The 21,497-nt window shown below is 39.0% G+C and overlaps 2 protein-coding genes across 2 annotated transcripts; both read left to right on the forward strand.

The window, feature by feature from the left end:
• The first annotated feature begins 1,769 nt into the window (after positions 1-1,769).
• On the forward strand, positions 1,770-9,790 carry trpc6b (transient receptor potential cation channel, subfamily C, member 6b). Its single transcript, XM_042487000.1, has 11 exons — positions 1,770-2,516; positions 2,973-3,158; positions 3,311-3,475; positions 4,972-5,188; positions 5,664-5,891; positions 7,230-7,494; positions 7,657-7,852; positions 8,299-8,505; positions 8,747-8,803; positions 9,456-9,531; positions 9,624-9,790. The coding sequence occupies exons 1-11, from the start codon at positions 1,770-1,772 to the stop codon at positions 9,788-9,790; spliced, it is 2,511 nt and encodes an 836-aa protein (XP_042342934.1).
• A 3,882-nt stretch (positions 9,791-13,672) lies between these two features.
• Positions 13,673-20,399, forward strand: pgr (progesterone receptor). The gene is made up of 8 exons (XM_042486410.1): positions 13,673-14,572; positions 15,622-15,731; positions 16,893-17,009; positions 17,301-17,606; positions 19,075-19,219; positions 19,340-19,470; positions 19,851-20,008; positions 20,113-20,399. The coding sequence occupies exons 1-8, from the start codon at positions 13,704-13,706 to the stop codon at positions 20,266-20,268; spliced, it is 1,992 nt and encodes a 663-aa protein (XP_042342344.1). The 5' UTR covers positions 13,673-13,703; the 3' UTR covers positions 20,269-20,399.
• The last annotated feature ends 1,098 nt before the right edge of the window (positions 20,400-21,497 follow it).

Genomic DNA, 21,497 nt, shown 5'->3' on the forward strand with positions numbered 1-21,497 from the left:
CATTAGAGCAAATTCTTTATATTCTGTGGGCCCTCAACAGATTTCTCTGTTGCATAAAATCTTATTATCACTAATTAGGATTGAATGAAGGGACTTTGTCATCATCATCTATCATCATCTGTGCTGAAGCTAATTAGCTCCTGAGATAATTACGTTATTCAAATGTAATTACTGAACAGAAAGTAGATTAACGTTTGACAATGATACAAATTAGAATTAATATTAGAGATGGTCACTGTCACATGGCAGTAGTCTAATGAATGGAGTTAACATCACACTTGAATAGGTAAATAAAAGTTTACCACTGGACTAAGAATCAAACACTTGTTGACAATGTTGTTTAATATTACAGAAATGCAAAACTAATTTGGTCAGCTATGATGCAGAGGCTGAGTAGATGGACAGTTCCAGGTCATATAATGAAGCAGAGCAGATGATGAGTCTGTGGGTGGTTTAACACATGTCGGGCGAGTTATAATTCAGCTGAGACCAGCTGTCCATTGCACACTGTTGTCCATTTATTAGGTCTGCTGTCTCATTTCTAAGGTCTTTTTCTGGAAATGTATGATGTTAATTTATGAAAACCAAAAGTCTAATTAAAGTCTCATTGTAGGAATTTAAAGGAACAGTTTGTGAGATTTAGTGGCATCTAATAGTGAATTGTAGATTGTAATCAGCTGAAACTTCTCCAATGTGCCAAGTGTGGACGGTAAAAATTCCCTTAGTTTTTATTGTTTAGGAGGTTTTTTTTTTTTTACCAGCAGCCGAATTATTCTCAGAGGTCTTTTCCTCTTCAAAACAAATGGACCGGGTGATTTTAAGCAGTAAAAAACACCAAATGAAGCATTTTGACATTACAAGTGTTTTTTCAAAGTTGTTCAGCTCATTGCAGACGGGCTGTTAGCGTTGTACCTGCTAATGCTTGCTCAATTTTTTTCTCAGTTAACTTAAGATCCAGATGTTTTGGGTGTTTTTACCAGGAGCAGAATTACTTGCAGAGGTCTTTTCCTCTCCAAAACAAACAGACCTGGTGATTTAAACCAGTTTAAAAAAAACTCAACAAAGCTGTTTCATGTTACAAATAAGGGTTTCTCCAGTGCTGTTTGGCATGTTAGAGATGGTTCTCTTAGCCCAGCAGATGACATAAAATCCAGATGTTCAGGAGGATTTTACCAGGAGCGAAATTATCCGCAGAGGTCTCTTCCTCTCCAAAGCAAATTAACCTTGTGATATAAACCGGTAAAAACAGTAAAAAAAAAAAAAAAAAAAAAAAAAAGGGGGAAAAAATTAGTTTCACATAAAAAAAATTAAAAAAAATTTGATGCTGTTTGGCTTGTCATGGAGGGGCTGCTAACTTTGCTAGATGACACGAAAACATGAATGTCCCTATCTACAGCCAGTGTTTGGTTTGTCCATTTTGGGCGACTGTAGAAACATGGCGGTGCAACACGGCAGGATGAGAGCCTGCTCTCTAAATATAATAAAATGGCTCATTCTAAGAAAACAAGGACATTTTTATTTTCTGGTTATTTTCAGGTTATTATTCCATTTACACCAATATATCCACCTAAATCCTACAAACTGGACCTTCAATTGTAAGACTTAATCAAAAAAAAATGTGCGATTTGGATTTGAGTTTGAGTTTTTTTCTATTTTGGCATAAAAATTAAAAAATGTAAACAAATAAGGTGTTCATATTATATCATAATGATATCATATCGTCACAAATATGTCTACTTGTGTTTAGGAGAAGCAATGAAAGAGGAGCCATGATGCTACAGCAGGCTGTGGCCAAACCTCGGAGACAAGCTTTACGGGGAGCTGGTTACCTGTATCATGCTCAATCCATGTCCTGTCTTTCTATGACAGAGGAACTTTTCTTAAATGCTGCAGAATATGGCAACATTCCCGAAGTGAGGCGGATGCTCGAGGAGCTGCCAGACCTCAACATCAACTGTGTGAACTACATGGGCCAGAATGCACTGCAGCTGGCAGTTGCCAATGAGCATTTAGAGGTGACTAAGCTCTTACTCAGGAAGAAAGACTTGGCTAGAATTGGTGATGCTTTGCTGTTGGCGATCAGTAAAGGATACATCCGAATAGTGGAGGCAATATTGAGCCATCAGGCCTTTGCAGACAGTCAAAGACTGACTAACAGTCCCAGCCAGGTGGATACACATGATGACTTCTTTGCCTATGATGAGGACGGCACACGTTTCTCTCAGGACATCACTCCCATCATCCTGGCCTCCCAGTGCCATGAGTATGAAATCGTGCATATACTTCTTATGAAAGGGGCTCGTGTAGAGCGGCCCCACGACTACTTCTGCCAGTGTAGGACCTGCAGCGAGCAGCAGAGGTATGACTCATTTAGCCACTCACAATCACGCATCAATGCGTATAAATGTCTGGCCAGTCCGGCGTATCTGTCCCTCTCCAATGAGGACCCAGTGATGGCAGCTCTGGAGCTGAGCAATGAGCTTGCAGTTCTGGCCAACATTGAGAAGGAGTTCAAGGTACAGTAGTTGTGTTTAAGGGATAGTTTGGATTTTTTTAAGTGGGTTTGTATGAGAGTACCTATCCATAGTCAGCATTTCCCATTGAAAATCACTGACACTGACATTACAGTAAAGAAGTGTAAATATTCTTAAACTAGCATACACCTAAACTGATTCTCTCTGACACATTTTGTTGATGACCATCCATAGCAATAGATTGTTTAACTTCCATGTAGGACTCCAGCCTGATTCTCCAAACTGGGGGTGTACAGACAGACATCTACTGTTTGTAATACACTGACTATACGAGTACCCCACACAACCACAATTCAAAAAATCTTCAAAAAACTGTCTCTTTAAATACGCCTGTTCTTAAACTAAAATTACAGAGAAAATAGCTGTATATCTTGTGTTGTTAGTTTCTCATAAAAGAATAAGACTAAGGTGCTATGAATGTTCCTCTGTCTGTTTTAGAATGATTACAAGAAGCTTTCCATGCAGTGTAAAGACTTTGTGGTGGGACTGCTGGATTTGTGTCGAAACACAGAGGAAGTGAAGGCCATCTTAAACGGGGACACGGCATCATGTCAAAGCTCTGAGAGCTTTGGTCGGCAAAACCTCATCAGGTTAAAACTTGCAATAAAATATGAAGTGAAAAAGGTGAGCATGTGAGAAAAGCACTTTCATTTTTTGGATTAGAATGGATGTTTTCACATTTGTCCCTGTGTTTTTATTGCACTCTTATGTCCTCTGATAATCCTCCTCCCTGACTCTCTCTCTCCTCTCCTCACACATCCCACCAACGGGGGCAGTTTGTAGCTCATCCGAACTGCCAACAGCAACTCCTCTCCATCTGGTACGAGAACTTGTCTGGATTGCGTCAGCAAACCACAGCAATTAAAATCCTTCTTGTCCTTGGTGTAGCTGTTGGGTTGCCTGTCCTGTCCTTTCTGTACTGGATAGCACCATCAAGCAAGGTTCGTACCAAAAAAACACACTGTTTTAACTTAATATTTAGATTTGGCATTCACTGTCTTCACTGTCATTCTAAACATGTAACAGAACTAAAGGGTGAGTGAACGCTGGACTTCGACATGACTAATGTTGCTCTTTGTCTACTGGACATTTTACAAGGCCAATTTTGTTGACACATTGGCCACAAAAACCTTTATAAGGCAATAATATGTCAGGGCTGTGGGTTTGTTAGCTTGTTGTGGGACTGCCAGATTAACTAGTTACATAATCTCAGAAAACTTTTTCAGACCTGTTGTTTTTTCTGATTTGGGTGACTGGTTCAGTTACAGTTGGCCATTCTGTCACTTTTAACATAGGGCTGCCTATAGGGAAGACATTTTCACGTTTCTGTCGTAAAGCAGGGGACCCAATGTTTCACATACTTTATTTATTCCAATATCATTGTACAGTTACTCACTCACTCAGCTCCTCCTTGCCCTGCTCTCTCTCTCTGTATATCAGACCATTAATGGGATAAGACTTAGCTGCTAGCCACCCCACCTTCCCTCTGACTCACTTCCCAGTGCTGTGGACTGTTTCCTTGGAAGGAGAGACGGACCTTTGTTTGGAAGTTGTCACTGTTCGAATTCTGCTTGCGCAAACCCCTTCAGCCCTGGGTGTCACACCGGGCTGGCGGCCAGTGACAGCACCAGGCCTAACCTGTGTAACAGCAGCAACAGAAAGTTTGCTGATCTGGCAGGGAGTTTGGCTGTCGGGTCCCCTAGAGCAGGGCTTTGCACTGCCACGATCAGAGTTGCTGCAGCTAGGTGGAGAACACACTGTGATTCGAGGCTCTAACTAATGCTAGCAACATAAACATGAACTTGAATCCGCAGCTGTGAGAATTTAGCTCCAGTTAACAGAAGGCTAAACTATTAGCAACATTTTAGTCCATCTCTGAAATACTTTGCTGATATTTACCCATATTTTATTTTGTTAATTGTCAGACTCTCTTTTAGACTCTGTTTTTGTTAAGTCCGTCTTCATTTTTTGGACTGCTTTGCAGTGGAGGCAGTTGTTACCTGTGCTGAAATTGCAATTTTCTCCTCAGGAATTTCCGCCATTGAATCAGGTGTTCAGTGGTTTTAATTGCAGCTACGCCTGCAATTGTAGAGCAGACCATAGGAACGTCTTTTCTCTGAAATGACCTGTGATTGGCCAAAGTCTCCCGTCACAGCCTTGATTTTCTAAAAGCCTGAAAACTGAGTCAAGAGGAGGTGCAGAAGTCTAGTTTTGTCTCAGTCCATTTGAATGCTAAAAGAATATTGTGGGCTTTTTGCCCAATGAAGCCAAAATGAAACTACCTACTCAAGCTTTAAGTTTTGATTTATCTCTAAAGCTACTGTGTGCAAAGGTGATACTCTATCAGAGAATATATTCATAAAATAAAATGTGAAATTTATTTCTCTCAAAATCATGTTAAATTGTGTTCTGTTTGCTCTTCCCTGTCTTGTGTCAGTTAGGGAAACTCATGTGTGGACCTTTCCTGAAATTTGTGGCCCATGCAGCCTCCTTCATGATATTTCTTTGCCTACTGGTCCTGAACGCGGCAGACCGTTTTGAGGGGACATCGCTGCTGCCCAACATGACCACCCACGATCACCCCTCACAACTGTTTCGTATGAAGACCACCCCTTTCACCTGGATGGAGATTCTCATCATATCCTGGGTCATAGGTCACCACCTGCACCCTATTCTTTACACATCCTTGTATACAGTCATAACTAGCTGTTGAATCTTTCTCCAACATTAGTACCTTCATGTTAAGTTAATTTATTCCTCTCCCATCTTTCTGGCACTCCCCCACTTTTACAATTACCTCACGCTGCTGTGAATGCAGGGTCAAGGACACTGCATGTAATTGGAGGATTTTAAATCTCCAAACATCTATCAAGCTTGGAAATTGCCTACCTAGATAATGTATTCTTACCACATGCAATATAATAAATCAGACTGATAATGACTTTCCAAAGACGAAAAAGGCAAGGTGACACTTTCACTACGGGAGAGCCCTTAAAGCCATATTACACACACAATCTGCCTGGAGACATCCTATGTGATATGACTATAATTCAAGCTTTATTTATCATGACTTTACGTGTGTAACAATGTGACTGACAACAAAATGTATGTCTTTTTTTTCTCCTATAGGGAAGATCTGGGAAGAATGTAAAGATATTTGGTCGCAGGACATCCGGGAATATATCTCAGAGCCCTGGAACCTTCTTGACTTCAGTATTTTGGCCATTTTTATGACCTCTTTTATTGCCAGATTAATGGCTTTCTGGCACGCATATTCTGCCCAGTGTTATGTTGACCAGCACTACACTGACCTGTCCAACATGTCCCTGCCATTTGAGATACAGTACTTCCAACTGGGTAAGTGCTGACCAACAATTCAAGCATTTTAAATACTGACTTAATAAATTATTGTTTTTTTTGTTGTTGTTGTATTTTTAAACATATAGTTAGCCTTATATATGTTTTATTAAAGGGATAGTTCAGATTTTTTTTCCATTGTCAGTGTATTACACACAGTGGATGGCAGTTGGCATGGCCTCAGTTTGGAGTCCAACATGGAGGCGAAGCAATGTGCCACTGTCAAAGGAGACCCCCTACAAAATGTGCTTTAGGTCATTGCCTTTTCCTCCCTATTAGCTAGATCCTCAATTCTATTTAAATGGAAGGATATAACCCCTCCATCACACAGCCAATGGATCAAAGATGTGATGCTGAACATCAAACTGGAAAAAAACTGGCACCCATTGATAAACTGTGTGAATAGTCAGCCTGGCCTGGAACTTTGAATTCATACCTCCACAAGTGGTCTATGTGCTAAAATGCACTACAACGCACATGATCTGTTTTGTTGTTTTCTGTTTTCTAACTTGTTTGTTTCCTTTTTTTCCTATTTTTTCTTTTTTCTTCCTTCCATGTCTCTTTACATTTCCGTTCATATTTGTACTTTGAGATTATATCTAACGTCTAATATCTTGTCTGATAAACTGAAAAATGTGTTGTGTGTGTTAATGTGAGATTTTGGCGCTTAAAAGGGTTACTTCAGCTTCACCAAAGTCACACAGAATCACAGACTCACTAACTAATAGAAGCAGCAGTAGACCAGCAGCTCACATGTTCAGGGAGGTAAAATTTATGTTTTTGTCAATGACATCTGGTGGCTTTGACAAGCGGATAGATGGGGAAATGAAGTGTTAACGGTTTCCCCATTAAACCAATTGCCTGAAGGAAATGGTGAAAATACCCTTAGTACAGTATACACATTAACTGATATTAATCTTTTATGGTGGCAAAATTTGTTTAGTTGCTGACCCATACACAGCAGTAGATTGCTTAGCTTCCGTATTTAACTCCAGCCTGCTTCTCTAAACTGGGGGCATTTTTACAGACATACTATACTATATGAAATACACTGACTGTGGATAAATACCCTGTACAACTCCATTTCAAAAACCCAAACCATTCCTTTAATTTTATTTCCTGGTTCAGATTTACATCTTTGCTTGCATTGATGTTGCACTGTATATTCATTTTTAAAACATATTGATCTAAGTCTATTGATCTCCTCCATAATTTTGAGACCCAGAACAGGGAATCTATTAAAATAAATAAATAATTTCTTCACCAAGTTGTGAAAAGTATAATCACTGCCTTTTTCTGCAGCACCATAACAAGCTATCAACTGTTGTTTATTTTCAGCTCGAGTCAACTGGATGCCCTCCGACCCGCAGCTCATTTCTGAGGGTCTCTATGCAATTGCAGTTGTGCTGAGTTTCTCTCGCATTGCGTACATCCTGCCTGCCAATGAGAGCTTCGGGCCTTTGCAGATCTCTCTGGGAAGAACAGTAAAAGACATCTTTAAGTTCATGGTGATTTTCATCACAGTTTTTGTAGCTTTCATGGTGGGAATGTTCAATCTGTACTCGTACTACCTCGGGGCCAAGCACAATGATGCCTTCACAACGTGAGTGCCGACTATTGACTACTGCAATAACACCTTTAGCTGAGAAAAACTTTGAAAATGTTCATCTGATTGTGCCTTTGGATACAATCTGTGTTGAATGAATATTATGTAAGATGAACACATCGGTTGCACTGTCCAATTTCCATTTCTCTATCCCTCCAGGCTCGAAGAGAGTTTTAAAACTCTATTTTGGGCCATCTTTGGCTTGTCAGAAGTGAAGTCAGTGGTCATTAACATTGACCATAAGTTCATTGAGAATATCGGCTATGTTCTGTACGGGGTGTACAACATCATCATGGTGATCGTCCTGCTGAATATGCTCATAGCCATGTTCAACAGCTCCTTCCAAGAAATTGAGGTGTGTCTTAACCATTCATTATTCTTTTTTTTTGTCACATATTGGATCAGGGAGTGACCATTTTGTTGTAAGACCATTATTGTTTTGTAATAATTTGAAAAATGTCAATTGATGTTAACTCTTCAGTCCAGTTTTGTGAATGTGCTGTTGTTTACACAATAGTAGGGGTGTAAATCACAAGATTCATCACAATACAATATTACACAGCTTCTTTAGACAGCAATATGCTATTTTTTGAGTTTGCCACACTATAATTTCAATTTGATTTGATTTACATGAACGATATCATTGCATCAATATATCAGTTCAAACTGATGTATCGTTACTCCCCTACAGAATAATGCTGCAGATTAAAAAAGCAAATGTCCATAAGTGTATGAAAGTTGCAAATTAGAAATGTAAAATCATAACTTCCTGTTCTTACCATTTCTCCTCTGTTGCTGCAGGATGATGCTGATGTTGAGTGGAAGTTTGCCAGAGCTAAACTCTGGTTCTCATACTTTGAGCAGGGCGGCACACTTCCTGTGCCCTTCAACCTTGTACCAAGCCCCAGGTCTGTGATTTCCATCTTGATGGGAATAAGAGAATATCTCTGGGATGTACCTAAAGGCAAAAGCAAAGAAAATTCAACTGATGAGATGGAGCTGAACAAGGTGAAGCATTAGCTGCAGACACAAACAAGAAAATGATTATTTTGTTGAATGTAGATTGATGACTAGAGACACTAGAGACACACAACTCCTGTTTCACAGATATTCTTTGAAACAGGTCTACAGGGCCCTCTAGTGTCACATTTATAAGTTGCAGGTGAAAGAGTATCCCATAAAATCTTGTTTTTAAATAGGTATCAATGGTGCTTTTTCTCTCTTTTTTTGTTGTTGTTTCTAATTTTAGTTGAGGCAACAGGAAGATCTGAGTGTGGAAGCAACACTTAATCCGACCTGCCACCAAGTAAAGCAGTTTTCATATCCTAATTCTGAATAACCCTTTGTAACCTGGAGCGACATCACTTTTCTTGTACTGCTATCAGACATCTTTCACAGGAATTTTAACCTTTGAACCCTGAGCAAATTTTTGGGATTTTTTTTTTTAAATACATGGGGGAAAAGGGCATGAGTGACTTGGTAATACATTTTTCACAATTTTCAAGAAATTTGTAGATTTAGAAAATTGCTTTTAAAAAGATAGGAAAAAAGAATGTGTCTAGGGAAAAAATTTAAAAAGCTAGGGAAAAACTATTTCTAATGATCAGAATTACACATTTAAAAATATTTTAAACACTTCTTTCAAGTAATTTCTTTTTTAAAACTTTTCTCTTTTTAAACTAATTCTGCGGTCATTTTCTTGTACTTTTTACAGGTTTTTTTGGCATGTTTTTGACAATGCACTGTTATTTTAACTTTAAAATTATTTTAGTACCTCATATCAGGAGGACACTCAAATGAATATCTGCGGTATATAATGTGTCAGTAAAAATCGAAACTGTATAATCAAATGTGATCACTGAAGCAAGTGTCGGCTATTCTTTTCCTTTAACTAACCTTTTTTTAAAGAAACAATTAGCTTACCACTTAAGATTTGTATCCTCTGTTCTTCAATCCAGGATATAATGAACCGCCTCATCAAAAGATACATCTTAAAAGCACAGAGAGATAAAGACAATGATGAAATAAATGAGGGTGAGTTCAGCAGGTTTTCTGCATACAGCAGGGTTTTTTTTGTCTGGATGAATGAATTAGGATGTTACAATGTTCCACGTACTGTCCCTCAGGTGAGCTGAAGGAGATCAAACAGGACATCTCTGGTCTCCGCTTTGAGCTGCTGGAGAGGGCGAACCATGACACAGAGACACTTGCGACGCTCATCAGGCAACTGGGAGACGTCGTGCATGTTCAGCAGAAAAAAGGGCGGAGGAATGAGCTGGCTATAGTTTCCTAAATAATATCAAGATCAGAGATGTACTTTCTGGAAACACTGTACTTACAAAAGGTCAACTGGCCACACTGAGAAAAAAAGCATTTTTTTTCTTTGCATTATTTTATTTCCTCATTGCAATAACTTTTTTTAATAGTCCCCATTAAAAAAAAGAAAAGAAAATACATACCTCTACCCAACAGTTGAGATGTTCCTTCACAAATAACACAACAAACACCATTGTAATGCTTTAAATATGTTAGTTAACCAACATGAATCAACATCTGAAGTTTGAAGTAGTACCAATTGTATGATTTCTTTTTAAATTTATTTTGTTTGGTGACCAATAATGAATGTGATTTTTATTAAGTAATTTATTATAAATATTATTCATTATGACAAAGGCAATGACATCTTTTTTGTTGGGGCAATAATAACTTTTTTCTTTTTTTCTTTAAATCGACCCATTATTTTTTTAAATAGTGGCTTCAACAAAACAGTTGAGACGTCCCTTTATGGTAAAATAGAAAACTGCCTGTGCACAGCTTTAGTCAAGGTGCTGGTACGATGGCAAGAGTACAAATGTGTAAAAAAAAAAAGCACATATGTTGTGGCTAGCTTTTACCATAAAAAGACAAATTAACTGTTTGGTTGGGCATGTTTACAAAAAAAAAGTTGTCCCTTTTTAGATTTTTGTATAAAGTTACATAACTCTGTTCAGTGAGACCTCTGAAACTACAGTATGATGTGAAAATATATGCCTACCTTTGAAAATCCCAACACACACAGCCCTGTGAGTTCTCGTTACTCACTTCCTGTAGGAGGGGAATTGAAAAGGCAGACCATTTAAAGACAGCAACATCTAGTGGACTTCTTTAGCATAACATGCATAAACTGAATAGAAAACATAGATCAATCGGAGTGTGCTCCACCAAACGGCTGAGCTGAACGTTATACACTGTATAAATAAAGTATTTGTTTCAAATTAAAAAAGTTAGTGTCCAGGCTGCCTTTTTTTTAAGTTTATTGAATTTTAAAAGACAAGTTGAATAATTACAAAATTACCTCATCTTGTATTCTCAAATTTAGTCAACTTAAGATTTTAAGGCTTTTCTGCACACTAACTTTTTTTCAGTTAAAAAAAAATACAGTACACATTTTTGGACAAAAACAACTGATAACAAATTATATTCTGTATTTAAAAAAATCCCACTTAATATCAGTGTATTCCTTTGGGAGGAAAAGTCATGAAATCCCTTTTTTTCTCAGTGTCTGTACAGTTAACCACATGGTGGTGGTTTTTTGCAGAGGCTCTGTTACACTTGTATGCACTACTGTCTGCTAACATATGATGGTGCTGCCTGCTCCCAGCTGTTTTTGTTTGATTTAGAGGTGATTTCTCCATCTGGAGTAGAAGAGCAGTCCAGATAGAAAAAAGAAGCAAATGTTTGGATGTCTCAGTGGCAGGCTCATAAATCAGACAAAACATAAAAATAAATGAAAACTTGTTGATAATTGCTGCCCACAGGGGTTTCTGTAAATCTCATGTTATGAAGTAATCATTTTTTTCTGTAATGTAACCTTAAAATTAACTGACAGGATGTCATTTTCATACAGGACATTAATTTCTGGATTTTTTAATGTTGTGTTTTATTAAAGTGTTGATCACTTAAGCATCATATTTAATGGTTAAAATCTATGTTGATTATCTTCACCTCACAAAATACAGAGGGATGATGGGTTTCTAAAATTGTTGCAGCAGATGCTGCCGTGCTCTCTCAAGCTCGCTGTGAAGCAAGACAAATGTCTGAGAACAGTCTGACCTGTCAGGTAGACAAACAGCTCACCTCCAAACAGCCAGGAGTGTAAAAGCTACCACCAGAATTTAGCGGTCACGTCTGTGAACAGAGCTACCGTGAAGCACTTATACCAAGGAAATCTTAAGGATGGATGTGACACTTATTACAACAGCAACACTTATAAAATAACCTTTTTTAAAAATAACACAAACACCAAGAGGCCCGGTAAAAAGCATTTACCCAGAGTTTCCGTAAGAGTAGAAATTTGATTAAAAAGACAATTGGGTGTCACATTGAAAAGTAGGCCATCACAGCATCTGAGGAACATATGATGAAATGAACTTGAACATGTTATCAAAAAAATGATGTAGGCCACAGCATGAGAAACCCCCTGATACAGTCAGATAAATGACGTAGGAAACGGGGCCAAGGCCTGTGCGTGCATCATCAGCACTTGTATCAGCAGCAAGCACGCTCGGCTGATTAACTTAAATAGTTAAATGACGTTCTGTTATCTAACTGTGATAACAAAAATGTAAATTAGACAAGTAGGCTACAAAGGAGGCGAGAGTACTGGATGACATAATGTCCTTAAGAATTATAGACAGCAAAAGAAAAATGTCAAATATCTAATGCTTAATTACAGAAAAAAGGGTTTTGGTCTCTTTTGCCAATTTGTATATTCATTACAATTGTAAGGGGGGGTACTTTTTAATATAGCTCACCATCTTACATTTTGTTAAGGCCGAATGTTATGCATATTTAAGCGTGGGGCCTCTTTAGGGACTAGCTGTCTGCTGATGGTGTCTTCAACTACTAGTCAGATCCAACTATCTCTCCTCCACAGCTCCAGCGTCTTGCACAAACATGGTCACTTCTGGCTGCAAAATAAATTAAAAAATTAAAAAAAAACAAGTTGGTCATGGCCAAAATGCCGAACTTGAGGCATCAAAACCAGACTCAACAAACCAATGGGAGATGTCACAGTAGTAGTTTTAGACTGCATGGTCTAAGACAGTCCAAAAGTATTAGTAAACATGAAAAACTCTACCAAATCAAAAAAAAAAAAACAAAAACAAGAGTGCCGAAACTGAAATATGTGATGGGTATAAAATCGAGATCTACAATAAGCACCCAGGGAAATGTGACAATATGGGAACATTTTCTGTTTCAAAACTAACAACACTACAAATTGTTAAAGCTCATTTGGGGTATAAAAAAGTAAACAAACAAAATATGAGTTCAAATTCAGTCCTACCATACATTACTGTTAGAGCAGCTCCAGACTTTATGCCCTATGACATCACAATTTTGAGACTTCTCTGGTTTAACTCATATTCATAAATATAAGCTGAACATGGAAGTAACCACTGAAATAACATTTTTTCAGTGCTGTTCCCCTTTGATTCTCCCACGTCTCCTGCTTCTGAACAACATGCAGACCTATTCTGATGGCTGGAATTTACTCATTATAATGAAATATATAGCTAAACTAATAATGACAATGAGGTCTTGACCTTTAGTTGAACTCAGCAGGGCTAGATGGATGAGTTTGGAGTAAATATTGATTGGGTGAAGGCGTTGTATCATTGTCTCCAATATTTCCTGATTTGGCCAAAAGTGTCATCATGTTGTACCTCATTCATAAACAGTAGGGTGGAGACTAATGGTCCTTGATAATGAAGTGATCCATCCATCTCTGTTTTACTGTAGGTCTGCTGTAACTCCATACATCTCTCTGCATTGACTGTTCCCCTGCTTCCTTTGGGGGATTGGAGAGATTTTGTTAAAAAAAAAAAAAAAAAAGAAAACAAAGAGAATACCCATTAAGCTTTGAAACATGACACCTACAACTACAGTATGGAACTACACTTGGAATTTACGTGAACATGCCAGGTTTGTTTTCTGAAAAAGCTGACAATTGCGCACTTTAATCCCTCATCAGCAACACAAAGTTTTCTTTTATGAGCAGCAGTTTTATTGCACGGACTAAACGCCTATATTAAAGACAGACGTAGCCACAACCTTTCTCGACAGGGAGGAGGATTACAGGAAAGGCTCTGAGCCACACTTTATCACACACCATCCAACCTCCGCGCGCACTCCAGTCTGTGTGGCGCGCTCCGCAGTTCAGAAAAATGGACAATAAAATAGCCGGAGGGATGGGGACCATCAGTACTACCATCGCTGATTCCACCGATGGAAGAGTGGGTGGCATTACTGAAGCTGGGTATATTGATCCGAAATTATCCAACGAGTCACAGTCTCTGACCTGCCTGTCCTCCGTGCGTAATTTTGAAAACGCTGGCACACCTTTCCATGGTTTAAACTCAAGCGGCGAAAGTGCAGTTTTCAAAGACTGTGCCATACTCGATGGTCCTGTCGCTGGGAAACAGTTTTATGACTGTAGCAGTGAGTATCTGAAGTGTGACACTGTGCCGTGGGAAGATTTTCCAAAAGTTCAAAGGACGAATGTGGCCGAAAGTTTAACAACAACTAGAGCGTTTAAATTCATCAAAGATGAAGAGGAGCCGTCTGTGATTATGGACACGCGCTGTGCCAACTTTGATCCAGCGGCGGAGATACCTGCTCTGGACACCTGCTGTGATATCGACAGGAAGCAGCAGCTGGGACTCAGCGAGGGAGAGTCGACCAGCTTTCCCCCGGCCGCCACGGCTCCCCGCCCAGGGCTGGAGGGATCTCCAAACTTTCTGATCGACCTAAACCAGCCCGAGCAGCTGCAGGCGCTGACCCAGGTGAGGACTGACTCAAGGTGCGGGTTGTCCGGGAAGGCTGTCATCAACTTTAATGCCAACGCGCACGCAGCCCAGCAAATGGCCATGTACAAGAGCGAGGTTCCCCGTTGGCAGGTGCAGCCGGCTGAGTCCCAGTACTGGTCCCAGTGCGCAGGAGCGACCAAGGACCCGTTCGCACATAGCGGCTATGATGGGATCCAGAATCAGGCCCTGATCCAGAGAAACCAATCACCTTTCTCCGCATTCCCTGGGTAATGAGTTCATTACTAACGACCACCTCGAAGTCAAATGAGTCACATTAACTTAAAATATAAGTTTATAACTTCATGTTTATTCAAGTTTTTTGAAAGTTTAAGTTTCTGTTTATTCAAGTTTATTGAAAGTTTATAAGTTTCTGTTAATTCAAGTTTATTAAAAGTTTATAAGTTTCTATGTTTAATCAAGTTTATAAGTTTCTGTGTTTATTAAAGATTATTTAAACATTTTAAGTTTATATGCTTGTGTGACAGTTTAAGTTAAAAGACAGAAAGAAGACAACCGTTTTGCTAAATAGGCCTACATAAAGTCATATATAAAGTGTTGATAGGACAAATTATTTTCCACTGCACAACAATTAACTGTTTATGAGTCAGTCTTGCCATTTCTGAGTCAGGGAAAGTGGAAAAAACAAACTTCATCTCACCTCTCTTTATCTGAACTATCATCTTTTTTCTCAAGAAAACAATTTGCAACAAGTTCATTTGTATTGAAGTGTTGAGTGCTGAAGCATATCTTACCTGTTTTAATTTTTCACTTTGGGGCAGCAGACAGCCCCTAAAATGTTTTAACAATAACTTTCTCTACATCTTAATATAAACTCTGGGTCTTTCCTCACCATGCAAACATGAAGAAAGAGGCCTCATGGGTTAAACAAGCCGATCATGAAAATATAATCTTAGATTGGGGGGGGGGGGGTATTTATCAAAACAATAAACAAATTTCCACCAAATAATTCAGACAATACACAAATTGCTGTGGAAATATTAAGTCTCCGACACTCAAAATTTAATTGTGGAGGACAATGAAACCTTGATGAAATTCATGGCCTCGTCTTTGTTATAATGAGGCTCAGACTTGGATGATATACCCCTTAATGGTATTTACTCAATGCATTGCACATCTATAAGGTTAAAATGGGTATTAAGTTTTAAAATCAGAATGTCCTAGTTGAGACAGAATTAATTTATCAGCAGTTTTTTTTAAATAACTTAGCATCAGAAGAGTTAAGTATAGCATGTTTTTTTTTCTTTTCCTTCCCCAGTATGCCACCTCAGAGACTGTGTGTGATCTGTGGCGATGAGGCCTCTGGTTGCCACTATGGAGTCCTGACCTGCGGGAGCTGTAAAGTCTTTTTTAAAAGAGCTGTTGAAGGTGAGCAAAAAAAACTTATTGATAATATCCAAATCATTTCAAGCACATTTTTTTCTTTTCTTTTCTTTTGTAAACATGAAACATGAAAACATGTAAACAAGCCTAAGACATCAATCAGTAATCCACACATACACACACACACACACACACACACACACACACACACACACACACACACACACACACACGCTTGCACCCATGCACACACACACCATAAGTGAGGAAACAATGAGGCAGCATAAAACCTATAGATAAAGGATAAAAACAAATAAATAAATAAGATAATAAATAAATGAAATAAAATACGTTTAAATAGTAGATAAAAGTAAATAAAAGGATAACAAAACAAATAATAATAAATACACTTTTTACAAAAAATAAAATAAAATACCAATCTTCTAAATAGTAAAACAGACTAAAATGTATAAATAAAGTCAATAAATAAATAGGTAAAGTTCACAGCAGACAGTTTAACTGCTTTTTCCCCTGACTTAATTCTGTTTCAGGATGCTTTTGAACATCTGGCCAGTGACAACTGATCAAACAAGGATGACTGTTTTTATCAGCCCTCCCCGTTTGTTTTCCATCCGCGGACTGTGTATTTTTATTTTGTTATTGTATTTCATTTTGCACACCAAATATTAGGGTGCCTAAAATAAACTAAAAGATGGAACATGAAATAAAAACACTACATGAGACTTTACAGGCTGTAACTTATATTAACCTCTGATATCTGCTATCTCAAGTGTACAGTGGATGAAGTGGAGCATTTAAAGGGAGGTAGAGCATCAAATTTGACAGGCTTTCTATGGTAGTTGTTAAAGGTCACGAGCAACAGTATCACATTGACCAGTGCTCGCCATGTTCTCTATCTTAGACTTGTTTTTCTTGTTATCTTTCAATGGGAGAGATATATAAGAGCCACTATGTCTCACCATGGTCGTGTCACTCCGTCCTCACAGCCTTGCCTCTATCTCATTTTCTTCTTTAGATCTCTCCTTCGAACGCTGCCTCAGCGTGGATGGAGTAGCCATGTAAATAGTCAAGAGCCCTTCAACACCTTTTACCCCCTTATTATGTGCCTCTGCTCCTCTGTGCATGTTTGAGAAAAAAAAGTGCTGTTAAAATTGTATGCGTTGTCTGTACCCTTTCACTCAACAGGCCATCATAGCTATCTTTGCGCTGGGCGAAATGACTGCATTGTGGACAAAATTCGGAGGAAAAATTGCCCCGCATGTCGCCTGCGAAAGTGCTATCAAGCGGGGATGATGCTTGGAGGTATCATTTGGATGGATTTCTTTTTTCACACCAACATCAAGCTAATGCACCCATGCGGCAGAAATGGTAGTGATTGGTTATGTAAGACCAAGTCACACTTTGATTTCATGATGAGCATCAAAGAGAAAATTCTACAGAACAAAAAGACAAAAATTAATGAATTAATTAAACAGGATCATTTTGAAGATTTTGAATTTACTTGGCACATAGTAAACACTCCGTGATATGTTTATGGGCACAACGTGTGCTCTTTGTCATCAAATCTGACCAGGCCTTGTACTCATGTCACAGGCAGGAAGCTGAAGCGCTTTGGGGCCTTGAAAGCCTTGGGTATGGCCCCGTCCCTGATGTTCCAGTCCCACTTGGCCATGTCCGGCGACAATCAGGCCTTGACATCTATGTCTTGCATACCAGGAATCCGTGAGGTGCAATTCTCCCAAACCATCATCAATATCCTGGAAAACATCGAACCAGAGATCGTGTACTCTGGTCATGACAGCACCCAGTCTGATGCTCCGCACATCCTGCTAAACAGCCTCAACAGGCTGTGTGAGAAACAGCTGCTGTGGATCGTCAAGTGGTCCAAGTCTCTGCCAGGTAACAGCTCTCTGCAGCTCAGGGTCATCACATCTGTCGCCATGGGGACCTACCAGCAGGCCTCGCCGAAGGTCTCAGCCTGAAACACTGACTGAGATAGAGGGCTCAGTAATAAATATTGGTTGTGAGAGAAGCGATACAAAATGGTTTGAAAAGATTTGTCACAGGAAGCGGTTGAAAGAAGATTTTCAAGCAATAGAGCTGTAAGGTCAGCCAAAAATAGTGCTGCAGGAATGAGTCCTAAAATCTGGAAATGAGTAAGCATTCTAGCACTCTCAGCCCCCTCATCTCAAGTCAGTGGTGTTTTTTTATGGGTTTTTGGCTAGATGTTCTGTGGTTAACTCAAGCTTTAGGGATTTTCACAATATGTTCTACAACATAAAATACGAAAGTAAACAGCCCACTCACAAATTTCAAAAGTTTTAGATGTCAATTAGCCCTGACACATCAAGCCAATGGTTGGACTGTAAATGAACGTCTGTCGCTCTAATCGTTGCAGTGTGTCCCACGTTGTCGTCGTCGTTGCTTTTTTTCCAGCAAATTCAGCATGTTGAATCGGCGTCAAAGATGGCAGTGCAGGTCGAAGCACATTAGTGAATGTTTGGCATTTCAGCTCAGGACACAAGAAAAGACACGAGACTGAGATCAGGGCAAACTTGTTATATAAGCTGAAAATAAGTTTTTTTTTTTAGCCATTAAGCTCTTTAGCACAAACATTTCCTGATGGTTTGTGTTACTGTTCACTGGCGCACGGTAATGTCCTTTATTCTTTGAACATTGCATTGTTTGTTAAATGTGCTTACTGGCTAACTAGTGTCAAAATGGTCATCATGTGTCTCTTTTTTTAAATGGCGATCACTGACGTAATTTTTTCGCATACCGACACAGAATACGTGTGTCAGTTGGCTGTCAGTTGAAGTCTTTGTGGTGACACCAAGGTGACATAAGGGAATGCCACAGTCAGCTGTCATCATGTGGTTTGATGTGTCTGGGCCTTTAAAAGAAGTGGTTGCTGACAAGTGGCTAATTGAAACTACAAAATTTAATCACACCAAACATGGTTTCACAGCCTTGTTGTGGTGTAAACATCAAGTCATCTGACCATAACATAGTTCGTTTATAGCCCAACATTAGCTTTTTACTTCTGGCTATTGCATTTATGCTTCAAAAAACACAGAAGTGGTGTTCATTTGTGAAAATTATCTTACTGAGCAAGATGTGAAGGGAATAACATTTTGTTTGCCACAGAGCTTATTTTCAATAATCCAAAATCCAGTGGAAAAGTCCCATTGGCTTTTTGTCAAGAGAACCAGGCGATGTCAACTTCCTGTTGGCCTACAACGAAAATGTCATCCTTGTGGCACTCTATATTACTGGAACCAATGTGCTGCAACACAGGGTATGATATTAGTGCACAGCTGTTATGACACAGTTTGTATATACTATTAAAGATTTTCTTTTCTTGCAGGGTTTCGTAATCTTCACATCAATGATCAGATGACCCTTATCCAGTACTCGTGGATGAACCTGATGGTGTTCTCTCTCGGCTGGCGATCCTTTCAGAATGTCACCAGTGAATATTTATACTTTGCACCTGATCTGGTTCTTAGTCAGTAAGTAAACCATCATCACACAGGCAGTTTGTTTTTCATTCACTGCGATTTACAAGAGTTATGATCCAATGATTTTGGATGAAAAAGAGGCTCCCATCATTTTCTGTTTCGGTCCGTCAGGGAGCAAATGAGGAGATCTCCAATTTATGACCTCTGCCTGGCGATACAGTTCATCCCTCAGGAGTTTGCGAACCTCCAAGTCACCCGCGAGGAGTTTCTCTGCATGAAAGCCATAATATTACTCAACACAGGTAACAGCCAGATGATTTCCTGAATCTTTGTGCCACATGTTGACCTCATTTGAATGACCTACAGTGTTGCGAGCAGAGATGTGAATCTTTAAAGATCATTTACTGTAGAGCCGCACAGTAAAGGGAGTGTTTTACCAGGCGATTGGACCTTGAAAAGATTTATGTAGCAGCTGCTATCAAGTCCTACTTTTACACTAACTGAAAAACAATGTTTTTAATAGCAGCATGTTACCATTAAAAAGGTTATTTCGCTTCTGTTACATTTTTGTAATGTTTGTTTTGCTTGGACAAAAGAGTAAACATTTTCTATATGCAAAATAGTATAATATTTGGAGAAATATATATTTTTACGTAACCTGAAGTGTCCTGTTTGCTTTCAGTGCCTCTCGAGGGACTCAAAAGTCAGGCCATATTTGAAGAGATGAGACAAAACTACGTCCGGGAGCTGACCAAGGTGATCCACATGAAGGAGAAGGGCTTGGTGGCCAGCTCGCAGCGATTCTACCACCTCACCAAACTCATGGATGCCATGCATGAAGTACACCCCCTCATAGATCCGAGTACAGCAGAATGAAATTTTAATCTAACTGCTACTTTACTACTAGTACTAAGACAAACACAAATGTCTTTTTTTTCTGACAGATAGTGAAAAAGGTCAACCTGTTCTGTCTGAGCACCTACATCCAGGCAGACGCCATGAAAGTGGAGTTTCCAGAGATGATGTCGGAGGTCATTGCCTCCCAGCTTCCCAAGGTCCTGGCAGGAATGGTGAGGCCCCTCATATTCCACGCCAAATGATGATGCCAGCTCAGACATCGAAAATCTGCGGAGACATCTTTTGACTGGATTATTCACAACACAATTACTGGATTCTTTCTAGCTTTCACTATCGTAGTCAGTCATCTGTGCTTTTCCAAAGTGGAAGAATGAATATGTTTCTTAAAACAGCATTTTAAGCACACTTGAATATTGTAAATTCAGAGGCATCAATCAATCCCTCCGAATAATTCTGGTGTCTAAACCCTTTCCCATCCTACAATTTGCATATAGATGGCACTTACTATCTGATACACAGTGGGTTTTGAGAATCACTAAAGCTGTTGATATTTTTATACAAAAGTTCAAATATCCTGCATTCTCACCAACATTTGATTCTTAATAAAAGTGAAAGGCAGGAGACACTGAACCCTGCCTCTTAAACTAATGAAAGTCTTTAAGGGTTAGCAGTAGAGTGAATCACTGCGCCTACTGTGGTCTTGAATGAGAACTAGGTCATTTAGTGCACATCTTTGCTGAGGCCGCTCAAAGCCCTAAATGGTCTTTGTTTTTTTTTTTTTTTTTGTATAATTTACTTCCAGATCTACATCAAAATACACACAATGACAGACATTAATCGTAAGCATGGGGAAGATATGAAGTGTCTGTAGTATTTCATTAAAAACAGGTTTTCAAAAGTGCCTAATTTCACAAAGAAATCCTTTAAAGGAGCAGTGTGTAGCATTTAGTGGCATCTAGCGGTCAAGACTGCAGATTGCAACCAGCTGAAACTTCCCCCCGTGCAAAGTGTTAACTGGTTAGGAATCCTTCCGTGTTCATTGTTCAGAAGGTTTTTTACCGCAGGCCGAAAAGCAGCGGTCTCTTACTCTTATAAACAAATGGACATGTTGATTTAAACTGACAAAAATGCAGAATAAAGAAGTTTAATGTTAAAAATCAGTGCATTTCCAATGCAGTTTGGCTTGTCAAGGAGAGGCTTAACTACTGTGTCTGTTGCAAAAAAGTAAAAGGCCTTTTCTAAAACAATTGTTCGGTTTGTCCATTCTGGGCTATTGTAGAAACACTGGCAGTGCTACATGAGGGCCTGCTACCTATATCTATGCTATAAATATAAACGGCTCATTTTAAGGTAACAAAAATATGACAATTCTTATTTACAGGTGATTACACATGAAAGAAAACATACTTCTTATTACTTACATTATATTCCACTTTTGCCAATATATTCCCCTAAATCCTGCACACTGGAA

Source organism: Plectropomus leopardus, chromosome 5 (assembly GCF_008729295.1).
Source record: "Plectropomus leopardus isolate mb chromosome 5, YSFRI_Pleo_2.0, whole genome shotgun sequence".
Classification (NCBI taxonomy): Eukaryota; Metazoa; Chordata; class Actinopteri; order Perciformes; family Serranidae; genus Plectropomus; species Plectropomus leopardus.

Excerpts from the sequence above, each read along its gene's own strand:
- trpc6b (XM_042487000.1), top strand. The coding sequence starts at position 1,770 with ATGATGCTACAGCAGGCTGTGGCCAAACCTCGGAGACAAGCTTTACGG. Across the intron at positions 7,495-7,656 it reads CACAATGATGCCTTCACAAC|GCTCGAAGAGAGTTTTAAAA; the intron begins GTGAGTGCCGAC and ends CTATCCCTCCAG. Across the intron at positions 8,804-9,455 it reads TTAATCCGACCTGCCACCAA|GATATAATGAACCGCCTCAT; the intron begins GTAAAGCAGTTT and ends TCTTCAATCCAG.
- pgr (XM_042486410.1), top strand. The coding sequence starts at position 13,704 with ATGGACAATAAAATAGCCGGAGGGATGGGGACCATCAGTACTACCATC. Across the intron at positions 14,573-15,621 it reads CCTTTCTCCGCATTCCCTGG|TATGCCACCTCAGAGACTGT; the intron begins GTAATGAGTTCA and ends TTCCTTCCCCAG. Across the intron at positions 20,009-20,112 it reads TCATGGATGCCATGCATGAA|ATAGTGAAAAAGGTCAACCT; the intron begins GTACACCCCCTC and ends TTTTTCTGACAG.